The sequence below is a fragment of the Mauremys reevesii genome, linkage group 26, assembly GCF_016161935.1.
Source record: "Mauremys reevesii isolate NIE-2019 linkage group 26, ASM1616193v1, whole genome shotgun sequence".
Taxonomy (NCBI): Eukaryota; Metazoa; Chordata; order Testudines; family Geoemydidae; genus Mauremys; species Mauremys reevesii.
Window position 1 is genome coordinate 11229194 of NC_052648.1, and position 16609 is coordinate 11245802.

The 16609-nt window shown below is 61.0% G+C and overlaps 1 protein-coding gene across 1 annotated transcript; it reads left to right on the forward strand.

The window, feature by feature from the left end:
• Positions 1–817: 817 nt before the first annotated feature.
• On the forward strand, positions 818–14769 carry KLF16 (Kruppel like factor 16). Its single transcript, XM_039516232.1, has 2 exons — positions 818–1421; positions 11406–14769. The coding sequence occupies exons 1-2, from the start codon at positions 1010–1012 to the stop codon at positions 11690–11692; spliced, it is 699 nt and encodes a 232-aa protein (XP_039372166.1). The 5' UTR covers positions 818–1009; the 3' UTR covers positions 11693–14769.
• The last annotated feature ends 1840 nt before the right edge of the window (positions 14770–16609 follow it).

Genomic DNA, 16609 nt, shown 5'->3' on the forward strand with positions numbered 1-16609 from the left:
TGTGCCCTGTGGGCAGGGCCAGCTCCAGACCCCAGCGCACCAAGCGCGCGCTTGGGGCGGAGTCCCGCGGGAGGGCGGCAGGCAGCTCCGGTGGACCTCCCGCAAACGTGCCTGCGGAGGGTCCGCTGGTCCCGCGGCTTCGGTGGAGCATCCGCAGGCATGCCTGCGATAGGTCCACCGGAGCTGCGGGACCAGCGGACCCTCCGCAGGCACGTCTGCAGGAGGTCCACTGGAGCCACGGGACCGGCAACCGCCAGAGCGCCCCCTGCGGCGTGCCACCCTGCTTGGGGCGGCGCAAATCCTAGAGCCGCCCCTGCCTGTGGGCCTACTCCAGGGGCCGCAGGGTGGGAGCACAGGGGCCACACTCCACATCATGGTGATCAGCGGAGAGGAGAGTCAAAGCCTGGGGGCAGGAGCTTGGCTGGTGCGATGGGACCAGAGGCGGTGCTGGCTTTAGGGGAGGGCTGGGAGGCAGGGCAGAGGCAGCATGGCACGGGTGGGAAGGGGCTCGCACCAAGCCGCTTGTGCCCGGGGGAGGGGACTGCCGCCCGCCCTGTCCTGAGACGCGCGGAGCTGGGGGCGGGCCAGCAGCAGCCACCGCCCCCTCGCCTCCCCGGGGGCCATTGCACCCCCCCACGCGCTCCTCCCGCCGGCGTGTGGGCCGCTGTGCCAAGAGGCGGAGCCCGGCGGGGAGTGGGGGGAGCCCTGGGCTGGGGGCGCGGTCCGCCCGCCCCCCCCTTGCAGCCCACGCCCTAGGGCGGGCGGGGCGGTGCGTGCGCTCCCGGCAGGGCGGGGACGGGTGTCCCCGTCTCTCTCCGTGCGCCAGGGCGCGGCGCAGCCACTCGGTGCGCTCGGAGGCGGAGCAGGGGCCACCCGAGCCTTAGCAGCCGGCGCTTTCTCGGCTGCCTGGAGACACAAAGGCTGCGGATCTCGCCCAGGAGCCGGGCGAGGCGACTGGAGCAGCTCCGGCCCCCCGGTTCAGTCCCGCCGGGCCCCCCCTTGGAGAGCCATGTCCTGCCTGGATTACCTCGCTGCCGAGTGCCTGGTGTCCATCTCCAGCGGGGCTCTGATCCACCCCGCCGCCGCCTCCAGCGTCCCCAGCCCCGATCCCGCTAGCAGCGAGGACCGGGAGGTGCGGGACACCCTCCGGGGCGCAGCCCCGGCGGCGGCCGGCTGCAGGGCGCGCCCCGGTTCGGCGCACTCGGAGAGCAGCAACTCGTCCTCATCGGCCGGAGGGGGGGACCTGGAGAGCGGCTACACCACCCTGTCCGACGGGGGCGGCGGACCCCAGCGCGGCCCGCTGCCCGGCCACAGCCCCAGCCTGTCCTCCCCGGGCAAGCGGCACCGCTGCCCCTTCCAGGGCTGCTGCAAAGTTTATGGCAAATCGTCCCACCTGAAGGCGCATCTGAGGACGCACACAGGTGAGGCCGCCTTCTCCCGGCGTGGGGACCCCACCTGCCCCCGACTTGCGCGGGGACCCCGCCCACCTGCCTCCGCCGCCTCCGCCCTCACGCTCCTCCCCCGGCCCCACTTTCCTCCCCCCTGCTCCTGCGCGCGTGTTCTCCCTCCTTCCCCACCCACGAGGGGCCCCCGCCTTTACCCGCCTCCCCTTGCTTTCCCTCCTGCGGTCCCGCCACCCCCAGCTCTCCAATCCTTCCGCATCTCCCTAGTACCCCACGCCCCCTCCCCCACGCCCACATGCCCATAGGTAGGACCCCCCCCCCGTTGCTTTTTCAGATGGTGGCTTTATCCTGCACCGATCTCCCTTCCTCCTTCGCGCCGGGGGCTGTGACCCCTCCCCCCGCCCCCATGACCTACCCCGGAGGCCTCTCTGTGGCGTGTGGGGGGGGGGGGCAGCGTGATGTCACTTTTTGCGGGGGGGGGGGGGTTGTTAAGCGATCTGAAGTTGTGTCCAACTCCCCCCACCCCCGCCGCGTGGAACAACGCGACTTCATTTCCATTGGCCTCCAGTCCCTCAGTTGCCAGCCCCAAAGGGTCAGGAGCCCAGTCTATTACCCCTCCCCCCACCCTTCTGTGGGATGGGCGGGGCTTGGGCTGCCTGGGAGGCGTGGCCATGCCTGTGACATGCTTCCCTTCCTTCTCTGCCATGCAGCACGGCGGCTTTCTTTTCGGGGGGGGGCTGGACCTGAAGTGTGCTCACGTCAGTCCTGGAGCCTGCTGCCCTCTGTGACCCCCCCTCCCCCGGATCTCTTCCTTGCCCCTGGTTTCCCGGAGTAGCGCCCCATCCCTGGGGACCTCTGGAGGTGGCTTTTGAAAGTGGCCTGTGTGGCTTGTATGGGGGGGGGGGGGCTGGCCTGCCCCCGAATCCTGGGGCTGGCGCTTCCTGCACACTGAGTCTGCGGGGTGCAGCTGGCTCTGGGGAAGGGCACGGGGAGGGCCGCAGGAATCCACATGGCACCTCTCCACTGGGCACAAGGCCGCCTGGTGCCTCTCTGAGTAAACTGGTGGGTGGGGCTGGTGAGAGGCAGGAGGCAGAAATGAACGTGAAGGGGGAGGGGGGAAAATCCCAGGGCAGGGAAGAAGCTGCCTGGTTTCTTGCTTCTCTGTCTCGCCCTGATGCACTGGGGAGGCTGCTGCACCCTGCACTGGTGCCAGGCAAGGAGGGTGGAGCATTGGCACTGAACAGAGCAGAGGAGATCAGGGCGGGAGTGTCATTAATTCCCTCTCCCCCCCCCCCCACCTCTCTTGTTTCTAATTGGGCAGGTTGGCAGTATGGGGGAGGAAAGATAAGAGGCCCTTAGTAAGCCTTGGTTCTAGCCACAGCGTGAACAGGGCAGGGGCTGAGGGAGTGTCTGGGATACTGTTCTTAAGGATTGGTTCAGTTGGCCTTACCTGCAGATTCTTGGGGAGACTGAGGCCAGGTACTGGTGTGTACCCACAGAGCACCCCCGCGATGTGCGCTTAGTGTGGATGCATCTTAGATCTGCTGTGAGCTCCCTCATGTGAAATAAGCTGGGCTGGTAAAACTGCGCTTTTTTGCTGCTATAACTGCCTGCGTAGCCATGCCAGGATAACCCAGTAGTATAGATGCAGCCTACAGAAGGGGTGGTTCTGTCAGTGTAGGGACCCCACCTCTCCGAGTGACAGCAGCTTTCTTCCTTCAGCCTAGCTGTGTCCACGCTGGGAGATAGGGCTGTGTCGCTCAAGGCTGTGGATTTTATGCACACCTCGAGAGACGGAGCTATATTGAGCTAGATTTTAGGTGTAGAACAGGCCCCGTATAACTCCATCCACACTAAGGACGTTGTCCCCCTTTAACCATGCTGATGTGGTTAAAGTGGTACAGCTTTTGTGATAGACAAGGCCAGAGTTTCTGTGCATTGTGGCAACGCGGGGGACCCTCCAAATGGGAAAGCCAGCGTGACCTGAGGCAACGTTATCTTCCTCAGCCTGCAGGCAGTTGGGTCCAGTGCTTCGGGTGCAGCTCATAGCTTCACTAAGTAGCAGCTCACGAAGTGACACTGGCAGGGTGCTGCTGAGTTCTGTGGAACTGTCAGGATAGCTGCCGAGGCTCTTGGGGGAAAGCTGTGAGGAGCCGCCGTAGCAGAGACAGGGACTGGAGTTATTCCTGAGGGTCGGGGTGGGGGTGGAAGCTGAGGTAGAATTTGAGTAGCAGAAGTGCCATGCACACAACACCCCGTGCCAGCTCCCTCCCAGCAGCTGGTGTATGGAGTGTGGGGGAAGGGTACCTTTTGCCCAGCTGCAACGAGAACATGCATGACTTCAGAGGTCAGACCCCCTTCTGTGTTTGTGCTGCGCCTGGCACAGTGGGGTCCTGGTTTTCCCCCACGTGATGGGGGCTGAAATCCTTTGCAAGTCAGGCCTCGATTGTGGATTCAGAGCGCTTGAAAACTTTGAGCCTCAGCTCGTATTGGGAATCTGGCCCTGAACTGAAGATCTGCAAGGTGGCCTGGAGCCAATAAGCTGAAAGGTGGAGCCAGAGGGTGGCTAGCACCTGGGAAGTCACCTCATGGCTAGTCCTGGGCAAGATCTCGCTGAGGTGGACTCGAGTTTCCCGCCAGGAGGGACGCCCCCCGCCCCATCAGCCGGCTACGCCTCACGGGTTCCTGTGTCGGGGCAGACTGTGTGTGTCTCGCTTACCCCAAGCCGGCATCCCGGGGGGCTTTGCTCACCCGGCAGGTTGGCTCTGGCGTGCCCGCGGAGAGGCAGCCGGGCTCGGGCCCGTGGCATTGTGTGCGGGGCCTGCTGTCGCGTCGTTGGGGGATGAAAGGCCCCATTGTGGCATGATGGCTGGACTGGGGACGGTTTGAACTCGGTGAGGCGGCGGGGTTTGAAATAGAGGCACTAGGAGCTGGGGCGCTTGGCGGGGGGTGGGAGCTCAGGACATCAGCGGAGCCTCCCCTCCCCGTCCTCTACAAAGGAACAGCTAGAGAGTGGCTGGTTTAGAGGGTTCTTGTAACCTGAGCCGGTGGTGGGAGGGAGGTGGGGAGAAGCCAGGTCCCCTGGGGGCGGTGGGGGGCTGGAGCCAGGCTGCTGGGGGAGTTAGTTCGGCCTTTGCAGAGGGCTGGACCCAGAGGGTGAACTGCCAGGGATAGGCCCGCGTGGCAGGAGGGAGCTCCAGAGCGGAGGAGGGAAGGCTGAGGCCTCTACGTGGATCAATGTCAGAGCCAGCCCTTTGCTAAGGCCTCTCCTCCGGTAGTACCCTAGCGAGTGGGAGATGCCCGGACACCGGCCTTCTGTGCTGGCGAGAACCTACAGAACAACTGTCCCCAGTGTGGAGGGGGACAGAGACCATCCAGCTGGAAGTCCTTGTGTTTGGTCCCTGGACACCACGGTGACTCCAGCTCTCCAGAGTCCCAGGCCACCCTGCCCCCTGTTGTGAACGCCTCGTTTGTCTCTCGGGGCGCCCACAGCTGCACGCCCCTCCCCAGAAGCACAGCGCGGTTGAGTGACTCACTGAAGATCGTGCTGTGAGTCGGTGGCAGAGCCAGGGATCGAATGGAGGAGTTCTCGCTCCCAGCCCCCTGCCTTGTTGACTAGGTCCTGCAGGTAAATGAAGCTGGGCGGGAGCTGCCTGGGATTTTCAAAGCACCTGAGGGAGTTACGGACCGATGTGGACACCTGACTCCTGTGGCTCCTTTGCACGCCCCAGGCCCCGCCTGCAGCAGGCGGGCAGCTGGTACTTCCATGGCTGGGGGGGATGTAGGAAGAGTGTGGCAATTGGTGTGTGCTTCTCTGGAGGTGGCACGATTGGTACCGAGCACGGAGCGTGCCTGATCGCAGCGTCCGAGGGGTGTGGAATCTGGGGTCTAAACTGCTTGAGACATCCCCTTTGAATCCCTGCTGTTAGGAAACCACTGGAGTGGCGAGATTATCTCTGCACTGGGCTGAACTGCAGGGGCTGGAGCTGCCCTGAGATGCCTGGGTTAAGCTCCGACAGAACCTGCCCGCCCCCCCCCCCCGCCTTTTGACCATCCTGTGGGCACAGTCCCGGACGCCCTGGATCTGGAGCAGGGTTTGAACCTCTGAGTGAAAGCCCGGGGTGTGGGGGAGGGGACAGCCTCCATGCACTGGGAGGGCTGGCTGTGCCGCAGAGCCGGAAGATCCCGTGCCGACGGAGCCGCTGTCCTCGTCTCACCCCGCTGCTGCGACTGAGCTCGCTTGGCGCTGGCAGCACAGATGGTGCGTGAGATTCCCCGGCTGCAGGAGCCCGTGTGCCTGTCTCTTCTGGAGCGCAGCTTGCGGGAGAGAGCGTTGCCTGCATGTGGCGTTAACCCATGGAGTTCCCAAAGCAGCTGCTGGCACTGCCTCTCCCCCCCCCGCCCACAAATCCCCTGCCAGGAACTAACTGTGCCTCTGTGAACCCAAAACTGGTGCTGCCACTGGGCTGGGACCTCTGCCCCTGGCTCTCCCCCAACCCGGAGCCAGGGCCCTGCTCTCGCTCTAGTTCCTGCATTGAATTCTTGCCCTTTGGGCCTCCCCTTTCCACCCCTTCTAGAGAGGATCAGCCTGAGCTGCAATGTCTGGCCTGGGGCTCGGCCCTTGCGTGAGGCTTTTTGTTCCTGGCTTGAATGTTTGTTTTTGCTCCAAGACAAAAGGGTTTCCCAGCGCCTGCACCCAACCCCTGCTGAGCTGGGCTGGCAGGATGAGTCATGGGGCAGTCCCCATGCTGCTTGCGTCAGCCTTTCAGCAGCCCCTGAGAGCTGCGGGGGAGGGGGCCATGCAGTTACTGGGGGGGGGGGGGAAGGGTTGCATTGAATTAGCCGGGTGGGCGTGGTCTCACGCCCTCTGAAGTTCAAAGTTTAGCCCCTCCTTTCCGCCCCTCACCTGGGCCCCTGGCACTGAATGACTCCCTGGCCGTAGCCAATGGGAAACCCAAGTGTTTAGCTTGGCAAACCGCGGGCAGCTTTGCTCACGTGGCAGCAGAGGCAGGCCGGGAGTGCGCTCGGGGCAGCGAGCCGCAACCCAAGATGCCTTGGTCCCGTTAGCGGCTCTGCTGTGACCTTGAGCGGGTGACCTCGAGGCCGCCGTCCCGCCCCTGGCTAAGCGGCGGTGGCATTTGCCCACCTTGGTGCAATTCAGCATCCGTTCAGTGCCTTGCAGAGACAGTGCTGTGGGAATGCTCTGTACGGGCTGGATGCGCCGGGAGGGGTGGTGAAATGAACGTGGATCAGAGCAGAGCTTCCCGGATTTAGCTCCTTGCACGGGAATCTGGTTCCAAAAACGGTCCAGGCCCGGCACTGCCGGGGAGCATCCCTGCAGGGAGAGCAGCCCACCCTGCTCTCTGTTGGCGGCTATCCTGGCCTGTGTCCCCCTTGAGCCACCGCCCGCCGGCAAACCCAGCCGTAGCGGATTTCCCCCACCGCTTGCCTGGCGATGCTGTCCCCGGCTTCCCCCTGGTGCAGACAGCAGGCCCAGCGTGGGAGGCAGGGAAGGGGCGGGAGGTTACGCCTGACCTGAGGAGCTTTTGACGCTTATGCGGAGCGATGGGCCGGCTTCAACACCGCGCGGCTCTCCGGCCTCTTGCGTGACACAAGCTGTTCTCCAGGGCGGGGGGCTGGGCTGCACATCCTGGGGCCTGAAGTGTGCTCTCCCATCCCCCACCCTTGCCTCCTGCCCTGAGCGTCTGGCTCGCCCCAGTTGGAGGTAGGACACCGAAGCAGCTGACACGTTGCGCTCAGGCGCCAGCTGGGTCTGACGGGAGGCGTGAGTGGGCATGGATTGGCAGCGGGCATTTCTCTTCGTGCGCTGGGGAGGGGTGGCAGGGCTCAGGCTCCCTAACAAAGGGAGAAGCAGGGTCCAGGGCGGGATCTGAACTCAAAGGGACGCTGACCAGTTTCTTAGGGCTGGTCTGCACTGAAAACTTACGTCGGCTTAGCTACGTCTCTCCGGGTGTGACAAATCCACCCCCCGGGAGACAGGCGTGGGCAGCGTTGGGGCGATGGAAGAATTCTGCTGACCCTGCTACTGGCTCTCGGGGCGGGGGGTTAACCACAGCGACAGGAGAACCCCTCCCGTTGCCGGTGTAAGAGTAGGCATCCCCACCGATTCGCACTGCGTGTTGCCGTCTTAGTGGGCGCAGAGCAGCCGAACGCCTTTCCCGCCGCGATGCCGGGGTTTTCAAAGCACGCCCCAGCCGTCGGAGCAAAGCTTTTCAAAACACAGGGGAAGCAGTGGTATCCCTGTTTCACAGATGGGGAAACTGAGGCACGGGAGGGCCGTGACTTGCCCTGGGTCACGCCGGCAGTTGGTGGTAGAGCCAGGAATTCTTACAGCCCCTCGCCCATCTAGCTGCTGCCCCGAGTCCCTCTTGTTTGTGCAGAATCTGAGCTGAGCAGAAGTATTTTAATGAAGGGGGTGAAGGAGGTGGGCCTGGAGAAGCGCAACGTGAAAGCGGTCAGTGGCTCGTGCGGGGATGCGAGCCTGGGAACACAGACAAGCAAACCAGCCTCTCGAGGCATTCGTTATTAATCCTCTGCGGGGGTGGTACTAGTACCAAACTCCAGGCAGCAAGAACAAGCCACATAATGCATCACAGGCGGGGCAGGGACCTTCGCTTTCTGTGCCTACTGCAGTGGGGCCTGGCTAGGGTGACTGTATTTCCCAAAGTGAAAACAGGGCACTGTGCAAGGCTGGCCCAAGTCTGCCCCCTCCCCCCACCCGCGTGGGCCTATCTGCTCTTGCCAGCTGATGATCAGTTGGTCAGAGCAAACAGGACGAAGGCCCAGTTTTGCCAAAAAAGTCGGGACGCCTGGGATGGGGCTTAAAAAGGGGGACTGATGTTTCCCTGTGGGCTGGTAACCACTAGAGAAACGCCTGGTGCTTGGGAATGTGCCGCAAGTGTTTTTTTTGTTTTTTTTTCTGATTTAGTTGGGGATTGGTCCTGCTTTGAGCAGGGGGTTGGGCTAGATACCTCCTGAGGTCCCTTCCTGATAATCTGCGACTGGCCCAGCCAAAACGGGACGTAGGGTCACCCTAGCTCCTGGCCCCTCATTGGTGCCACCAGGTTCTATTGTAAGGATAAACCACACATCTGTTAAATTCAGGCCAGTGATGGCAAAACATCTGTTAGACCTATGTGCTTAGTGTGACGCTGTGAGGAGCCCTCCTGAAGTCAAAGGGAGCCCGGTTAAGCCTGCCACGAGCGGTTTGCAGGGTCAGGGGCGACAGGAATAAGCAAAGACTTTGATTTCATTTTACCTTGAAAGGGTCCCCTGAACATCCCACGCTCCTCTGCCGAGCTTGGGCTGTGACTCACGCTGGCGCTGGGAAAAAGCTCTTGAAATTGGAGCTGTTTCTGACTCCTTTACTCGCCTCGCTCCTTCGCCCTGGGCTTACGTAGTCAGAAGCTATTTGTAACCAGTGACGGGGGCTGCTTTTTCCTGTCGAAAACGGCTGCGTAAGATTGTGCCAACTGGTGATTGTGCAGTCAGGGGAAAGCCTCTCGTGCGCAGGATTCGCAGAGCAGGGTGATATGGTTTAAATGTTTCATAGTCGTAAGCGTGGGGGGTGGTCTTGTCGCATTCCGGGGCGAAGCTGTGAGTGGGGGAGGCTGGTCGCCCCAAATCTATGTTGACGTTAAAACCTTGACACCCCATCGTTCGACCAGCAATAGATGGGTGAAGTATCTTCTTGCCGGCCTGGGGAACTCCTTGCCACAAGGGATCACTGGGGTCAAGAGTTTTGCAGAATTAAAAAAAAGATCACCCAGAGTTGAACAGTATGGTTTAAAGATAAACCCAGCTCAGGGCATGAATTGCCCCCTAGCCATAGGGGTCAGGAGCCGGCTTTGCTGGGGGCAGATTACCCCATCACTGCTGAGTTTCTTGCTCCTCCCGCTGAAGCAGCTGGTGCTAGCCACTGTTGGAGACAGGAGACTGGTCTAGAAGGGTCCCTGATCTGATCCAATCTGGCAGTTCCTCTGCAGTCCACCTGTGTCATACGTTGTGGAAAAAAAAAGTTCAAGGAAGTTTAACTTGGCCCCTAGTTTCTGCCTCTGCAACTGTAGATGCAGGTGTTTCAATAACTGTTCAGCTGCACAGTGGTAACCCGCTGATACGTGGCATGGAGGAGTCAGGCAGGGTCAGACCTGAAACAGCCATGGGTCCAGACCGTGATACTCCCCTCCTGGGCCTTGGGACCAGTCTGCTGGGGGTGAGGGGCTGGGTGGGTTAAGCCGGAAGAAAGGCCAGAGATCCAAGTGGCAGATTGTGTTGGTATTTCACTCACTATTGATCCGGTGATGATCCTGCCACGCTTGTGATTGCGAGAACCTTCCGTAACCCGGAACGGAGCCCGGGCAGATCAAGGCCTGGGGTTCTCTCGGCGTCTCATTGCAAGTGGCTCTCGGCTTTGTCAGCCCAACTGTGCCCCCAGGAACACCCGGCCCTTGTGTCTCTGGTACTGACGCTCCTGGCTCCCCGATCTCAGTGGGGTGTCGGCTCTCTTTGAAAGACCTTCAGCTCGGGAGTCCAGGCACGCGGCATAGTCTGCACCTGACCAGCCGGGGGAGCCCTAGGAAGAGAGGCAGCAGTCCCTGCAGGTGGAGAGAGATTGATGAACTGGGGGCTAGATTGGAAGCCCTGTGCCGAGCATCTGATTAGTCTCTGGGGAGGCCGGAGCCGGCAGCATCTTAATCTGAGGTTTTAATTTTGCCTTCGTCCTCTCTGGGTCTGTTTTTATTCTTGCTCAGTCAGTTGCTTTGCATCAGGATTAGGCAGATGGGGGTGGATTAGAACCAGAAAACAACCCCCGGGGGTTGGGTGGGCTTGGAGCCTTCGGCTGAGTCTGTCTGCTCTGCACTTCTCGTGCCCGGGCTGCCCGTGGACCGTGGGCGGCCAGTGGGCATTGGCCCTGTCCCAGCACAGTGCCCCCTAGCTTCTCTCTAGCGCACAGGCCCTGCTCCAGTGGCAGAGCCCAGAGCCGGGGAGGTGGGTCTGTTGCAGGTAGGGTGACCAGATGTCCCTATTTTATAGGGACAGTCCCGATATTTGGGGCTTTTTCTTCTATGAGTCCCTATTACCCCCCACCCCCTGTCCCAATTTTTCATACTTGCTGTCTGGTCACCCTAGTTGCAGGAGAACTGAACTGGCTCTGACCCGCAGCCCCCCTGCTGTTCCAGTTCAGTGCCTCCCGGCGTCCCCAGTTCTGCTGCAGGGCGGTTCGGGGACACCGGGAGCAGAGCAAGGCGCATGCGGTCCCGGTCCCCTGGTAACGCAAGACGTGAGACGCTGATCGCAGCTGTCCGGGATCCGCGCTCTGACTCTGCTGGGGAAAAGGCTCACGTGGCAGAAATATCCCCAAACCCAGGGAAACGTGCTGTGTGTCACGGTCTGTAATTAGCCTGCTGCCACCTAGCTGGGACACGGGAGATTGTTATGGAGGGGTAGGAGCTGAAATGAATGATGAACTTTCCCTTTCTCTTTGCATCTTTCTCGAGCTCTGAGCCCTTCCCCAAGTCAGTCCAGGGACTCGGAGCTCACACAGTGCTCCATGAGATCATGTCACTGGCCTGCCAAGCCAGCTGCCCCTTGCTAGAGCAAAATGCCCAGTACTTGGAGCCCCCAACTCACAATGCACCTGGGTTGTTTGTCCAACACTGTTATTGGACTGCTCTGTGGAATGCTGCCCTCCACTGGGTGGAATTGAAACTGCTCAGCTGTGTGTCATAGGCCCTATAGTGTAAATGGCTGGTGGAGATTCTCCTTGAGCTGAAGTGTTAAGAGCCTGTGCTGTTGGAGCAGGAGGATGGGGAGCCCAAAGGGGTCAGAGTTGGGGGGGCACAGGGACTGTCTGGGGGAGTCCAAAGGGGTTGGGGTGGGTGGGGACTGCCTAGGGGAGTCCGAAGGGGGCGGGGAAAGGGGCATGGGGACATCCCCCCGGGCTCCTGGCTGTGTCTCACCCTCTTTCCCCCCTCCCCCTAGGTGAGAGGCCGTTCCCATGCACCTGGCCCGACTGCTCCAAGAAGTTTGCGCGCTCGGACGAACTGGCCCGGCACTACCGCACCCACACCGGGGAGAAGAAGTTCGCCTGCCCGCTCTGCGAGAAACGCTTCATGCGCAGCGACCACCTGACCAAGCATGCCCGCCGCCACCCCACCTTCCACCCCTCCATGGTCAAGCGGCAGGGCTGCCCCAGCGACTCAGCGCCCGGCAGCCTGGCGGGGAGCCCCGTCGCCAGCCCTGCCCCCAGCCCGGCCAAGTTCCTGTAGGGGCTGGCACTGCTCCGAGCGGGGACCAAGTGGCACGGACCCCAAAAGGTGCCACCTGGCCCAGGCCAGCCCGGGAAGCCGCCGAGAGTGCCCGGTGTCAAGGCTGCCCTTGGATCTGTGGGGCGAGCGAACCGTCCGCTCCTCCCTGACGGGGCCCGGCTCGCGGGGTCCTTCCGCTCTGTGTTCTGGGTGTCTTTGAGCAACAGCCTCTCCCCACCTGGCTTCGTGATGACGTCCAGCATCCCCCATCCCCGGCCTGCGTGGCACAGCGGTCGGGCGTCCAGACCCTCAGGCCGTGCTGCTCCCCCTGGGCGGCTGTGGAAGGAGCTGGGCGGGGGGAAGGCTACGACCTCGCCCTGGCTGCCCCTCTCCTGGGCAGACTCCCGCATGGTAGTGGGAGGTGGCGCCTCTCCGGGAACCCCCAGCTACCACGATGCCAGACTCTGCCGGCTCGGCTCGGGCGGGGCTGTTTCGCCCTGGAGATGCTGAGGGCCAATCAAGGCCCCTTGCCGCCTCTCTGGTTTACCCTCCTGGTGCTGGTGCAGTGACAGTTCCCCAGCAGGGGGCACCCTAGGGATGGTTCCAACCTGCACCCTGGGGACCCCTTCACGAAGGCAGCTTAAACCAGGCCAGTTCTGCCTCCCGTCCCCAGAGGCCGTGGCTGCTTCGCTCTTGGGACAGACGGCTGCTCAGGGAGGAGATGGCCGGTGGCTGAAGTCCCCTGCGTCTCCCACTTCCCCTCCCCTCTCCTGGACACCAAGACCTGCTCCCCTGAAATTCTCCCCTCTGCCTCCAAGGGAAGCCCAACATATATGTGTATATATATATATGTATTCCTCTCCCCCTCCCCCAGAGGGGAGTTCTGAATATTTATTTATACAGACTGACGTGCCTCCGGCTGCAACCTTCTGAGGTCTCTGCAAGCCGTGAGTATCTGGCCAGTGGACACAGACTGACTGCGGTGTCGGGGGGGATGTACCTTTCGAGTGACTCTCCGTCCAGCCCCTGCCATGGAACAGGGCTGGGCTTTTTAGGCAGGAATCTATTTATGGACAAGATCGGTTTTTATAGCTGTGGAATCGGGGTGGAGGGGTATAAAGAGGGGGGTGACAGGCACCCCAGCCAGCCTCTCTGAAGCGGGTGCGGATTGAGTTTTTGTCTACGCAGCATATTGCTGCTGGAACCTGGCTGTGTGCAGCTGTTTTATAGCAAGCTTGGCCTGCATTTCGGTTCTTGGTGATTTGGGGGCTGCTGTGGATTTTCCTGAAAACTTGTAATTTAATTTTTTTTTCCAGAGAGTGCTCAGCACTTTAAAGACACGGGGGGTCCCTTTGAGGTGGGTCAGGTGGTGCACCCAAAAAATCACTAGTCACTGCTGGAAATATAGGGCCAAGTGCCTTCAGTCCATCGCGAGCAGGCCTGTCCCAGAACTGCACTAGGTCGAGTGCATGGATCAGGGTGGACTAGTTTATTGGTACAGCAGTGGTTACGTAGCAGCCTTTCTCGGCCAAGTGGGACGCCCCATTTGATTCTGCTGCAACTAGATGCACTGAAGTCACTAAGGGTGTGTCTACACTTAACCTGCTGCAGCTGCGCTGCTGGAGCACTTGGGTGTCGACCCCACCTAGGCCGGGGTTCTCCCGTTGGCGTGGGCAATCCACCTTCCTGAGAGGTGGTAGCTGGGTCGACGAACGAATTCTTCCATCACCCTAGCGCTGTCTGCACCAGGGGTTTGGTCAGCTGAACTACGCCGCTCAGGGGAGTGGATTTTTCACGCCCATCAGAGACGTAGCTGTGCTGGTGTAAGGCCCCAGTGTAGACCCAGCCCTGAGATAAGTCAGGGCTGCAGGGTGGGGTGGAGTAATGCCCCTGGTGGAGTCAGCTGCAGGGATTGAACCTGGGACCTCTGGCTCTAAGAGCAGTGAGTTTGTCACCTGAGCTAAGAGCCCAGCTCCGTTAGTTCTGTCGCAGTAGCGGACTCTGGGGTCTGACCACTAGAGGGGGACCAGGCGCTACCCCCGCGTTGGCGTGGGTGATGCTGATTTTATAGACGCGGGTGTTCTGCTCGCGGTGGGGATAGGCCTGGTCTCTTGTGTGCAGCGCCGTGCCGCTGGCCAGAAGGCTGAACATCGGCTTTCCCCACGGCGCCTGAGCCCAGGCCGATTGGCCTCGGGGGAACGAGTTTGTTGGCAGTTCCCGGGGTCCCGCTGCCTGTGTAACACAGCCATCGGCGTGCCTGGCCCGGCTCTCCCCTCCTGCGTTGGACCAAGGAGGGAACTGGCCCCACCAACGCCCACGCCGCACCTGTTACGGGGATAGGCTGCCCCACACCCAGGCCTCTCTCAATCCAGGCGCGCAACCCCCCGCCCCCCAGTGCTTTCCCTGGGCTCTCTGGAGAGAACCTCGTCCCCTGGAACGCTTCAGAGACGTGTCTGGGATGGGTCTGCTGAGAGTCCCTCAAGCTTGGCATGGCTGGGAGTTGGCCTCCTTTGCCCCCGCTCCGTATTCCGCGTGGCCCCTGGGTCCCAGCTCTGCGGGATCAGTCTCGGTCGGACTGTCTCAAATGGCCCAGGTCGTTGGACTGTCTCGAAGGAGCCGGCAGCTTGCTGGGATTGGGGCCCGATCTGGCAGCAGCCGGGATTCCGGCGTCGGCGCTTGAGGACTGTGCGGAGCTCCTCTGGTTGGACCTTGTCTCCCGCCTCCTGAACTGGGGCACGAGAGAGCTCAGAGCTGCCAGGGAGAGACGCCAGCCCAGCTGGAGGACCCCGGTGCCGGGCGCGGCGGCTCGCCAGAGGCCACCTTGGGTAGAATACACTGAAACGTGCTGTATTAGCCAGCGTGTCCCTTCTCACGTCAGTGTCGTGCAATGGGGCTCAGCGTCCTTTCCTGCCTGTGCCTGTCAGGCTGGACTTTGCAGCTGTCAAACTGCCCGTCTCTCTCCTGCTTGCACGGCTGAAGCTCGAGGGAGACCTGTTTCCAGCGAGAACTGTTGAAGGAGCCCAACCTTTCCCATCAGCTGGTTCATGCAAAGGTGTCGCTGGGTGACTATTCTCTGGGGCAGTCCCAGGGCCCTTGGGATGGGGCTGGGGGTGGTGGGCTGGGGGGGGCAGAGTGGCTAAGTGGGTGGAGGAGGAGAGGAAAGGGGGGGCAGTTAATGGACCCATGAGGAGAGGGCTAAAGCAGGTGATCTAGAAACCACCTTTCAGGCGGGGCTCCGTGGCTGGGGCGTGAAGCGGTTCGTGGCCTGAGCCGGTGCGGGTGAGACTGGTGCCGGGTGCAGGGCTGTCACTTGCTCTGCAGCAGCCGGCAGTGTCCCCGGTTCGTAGCCCTGCCCTGGAGCAGTTCGGACCCAGCCCGCCTTAGCTGGGCTGCCCCAGTGCATTCTGGGATCCCCGATGCTCCTGTCCTGTAGGACTTGGCATCATTGCTGGGAGGGGGGGCGGATTCAGGGGTAACTTCCTGTGTGTGTAGGGGGGGACTTGTAGGCTGGGCTGGTTTTGCTTAGTGTAGACGGCACCTGCGAAGACCCCAGGAAGCATCGCTGAAGCCTGTGGGCTGCTCTGGGTCCCTGCTGGCCCATATGCAGCCAGGGACTTAGATCGGGACTCCATGCACTTATTTCCTCCTTATTTATTACTGATTTCTCCCTTTCCCCCAAGGAGTTGAACTGTAATGGGTCATTCTCCTCCCCCGCCCCGATGAACAGCTCCTGCTTTGGAGGCAAACGCGTTTCGGACTGGCTGCCCCCCCGCCCCGGGGGTGTGTGGAGAGGCTGTCCTGGGACATCTCTAGTAACACGGCTTCATGCCACCTCTCCTGGCTGGCGAACCCGGCTCCCTGGATGCTCTGCCCCAGCAGCGGAGCAGCTTCTCTGGCGCCCGACAGTGGTTGTTTTTCTAGGCCCTTTACAAATACGATGCAGTCGGGGCCCCAGACGCTGCCGTAGGCTGCCGCAAGCTGCAGTGTGTTTGCTCCTCTGATACTGTAGGTTCTCTGTATTCTGCCTCCCGCCCTGGCGTTTCCTTGGGGGTGAAGGGCTGGTGGGTTTTCAATGTCTATTAATCCAGTCCCTTTATCCCAGGAGGTTCCTCAAGGCACCAGTGTCAGGGAGGGGAGGGGGGCAGGGAATGGGGCAAACTCCATTGTCAGGGGGGCATAATCTCCTTGCAGCTGCTGTTCCTGGGAGCATCCCTCGTAAGGGGCCCACCCCTGTGGTCCTTACTCATGCAAAGCTCCCATTCAGGTCTGGGCCCTAGATCTTCCCCCTCCCCCAACTTTACTCCCCCCCCCATTTCTCTGCCTATGCAGTTGGATTCTGATCTTGATTACATGGGGAGTAAATCTAGAACTCCTCTGGTTCCAGTGGAGTCACTCTGGATTTACAGGGGTGTCGGGATCCTTTTTCCGGAGGGTTCTGCCCTCTTCTCATACTGCTAAATGGAAAGGGGGGATGGGTCCCAGTTAAAGTGGAGGGTGGTTCCTGTATGGAAAAGACCGAATCCCTTCACCCTCCCAGAGGTTCTCAAACTTTTATACTGGTGACCCCTTTCCAATAGCAAGCCTCTGAGTGCGACCTCCTCCCTTATAAATTAAAAACACTTTTAAATATATTTAACACCTTTATAAATGCTGGAGGCAAAGCGGGATTTGGGGTGGAGGCCGACCGCTCGCGACCCCCATGTAACAACTTTGCGACCCCTGAGGGGTCCCGACCCCCCGTTTGAGAAGCCCATACCTAGTGTAACCAAGATCCGTCTCAACCAAGAGCAATCGAAAGATACAGGTTTATATCTGGGCTCCCCAGATTCATGCAAAGTGGGTATTTTTCTGGCTTGTGATTTTTAATAAGCGTGGCGAGATGGTTTCTTTTCTTACAAGAGAGAATAATGTTATTCCGTGTGCGTGTGATATTTCTAC

What these genes read in the sequence shown, in the direction of transcription:
- KLF16 (XM_039516232.1), top strand. Translation starts at nt 1,010, where the DNA reads ATGTCCTGCCTGGATTACCTCGCTGCCGAGTGCCTGGTGTCCATCTCC. An exon ending in GCATCTGAGGACGCACACAG is followed by an intron (nt 1,422 to 11,405) that starts GTGAGGCCGCCT and finishes CCCTCCCCCTAG; the next exon opens with GTGAGAGGCCGTTCCCATGC.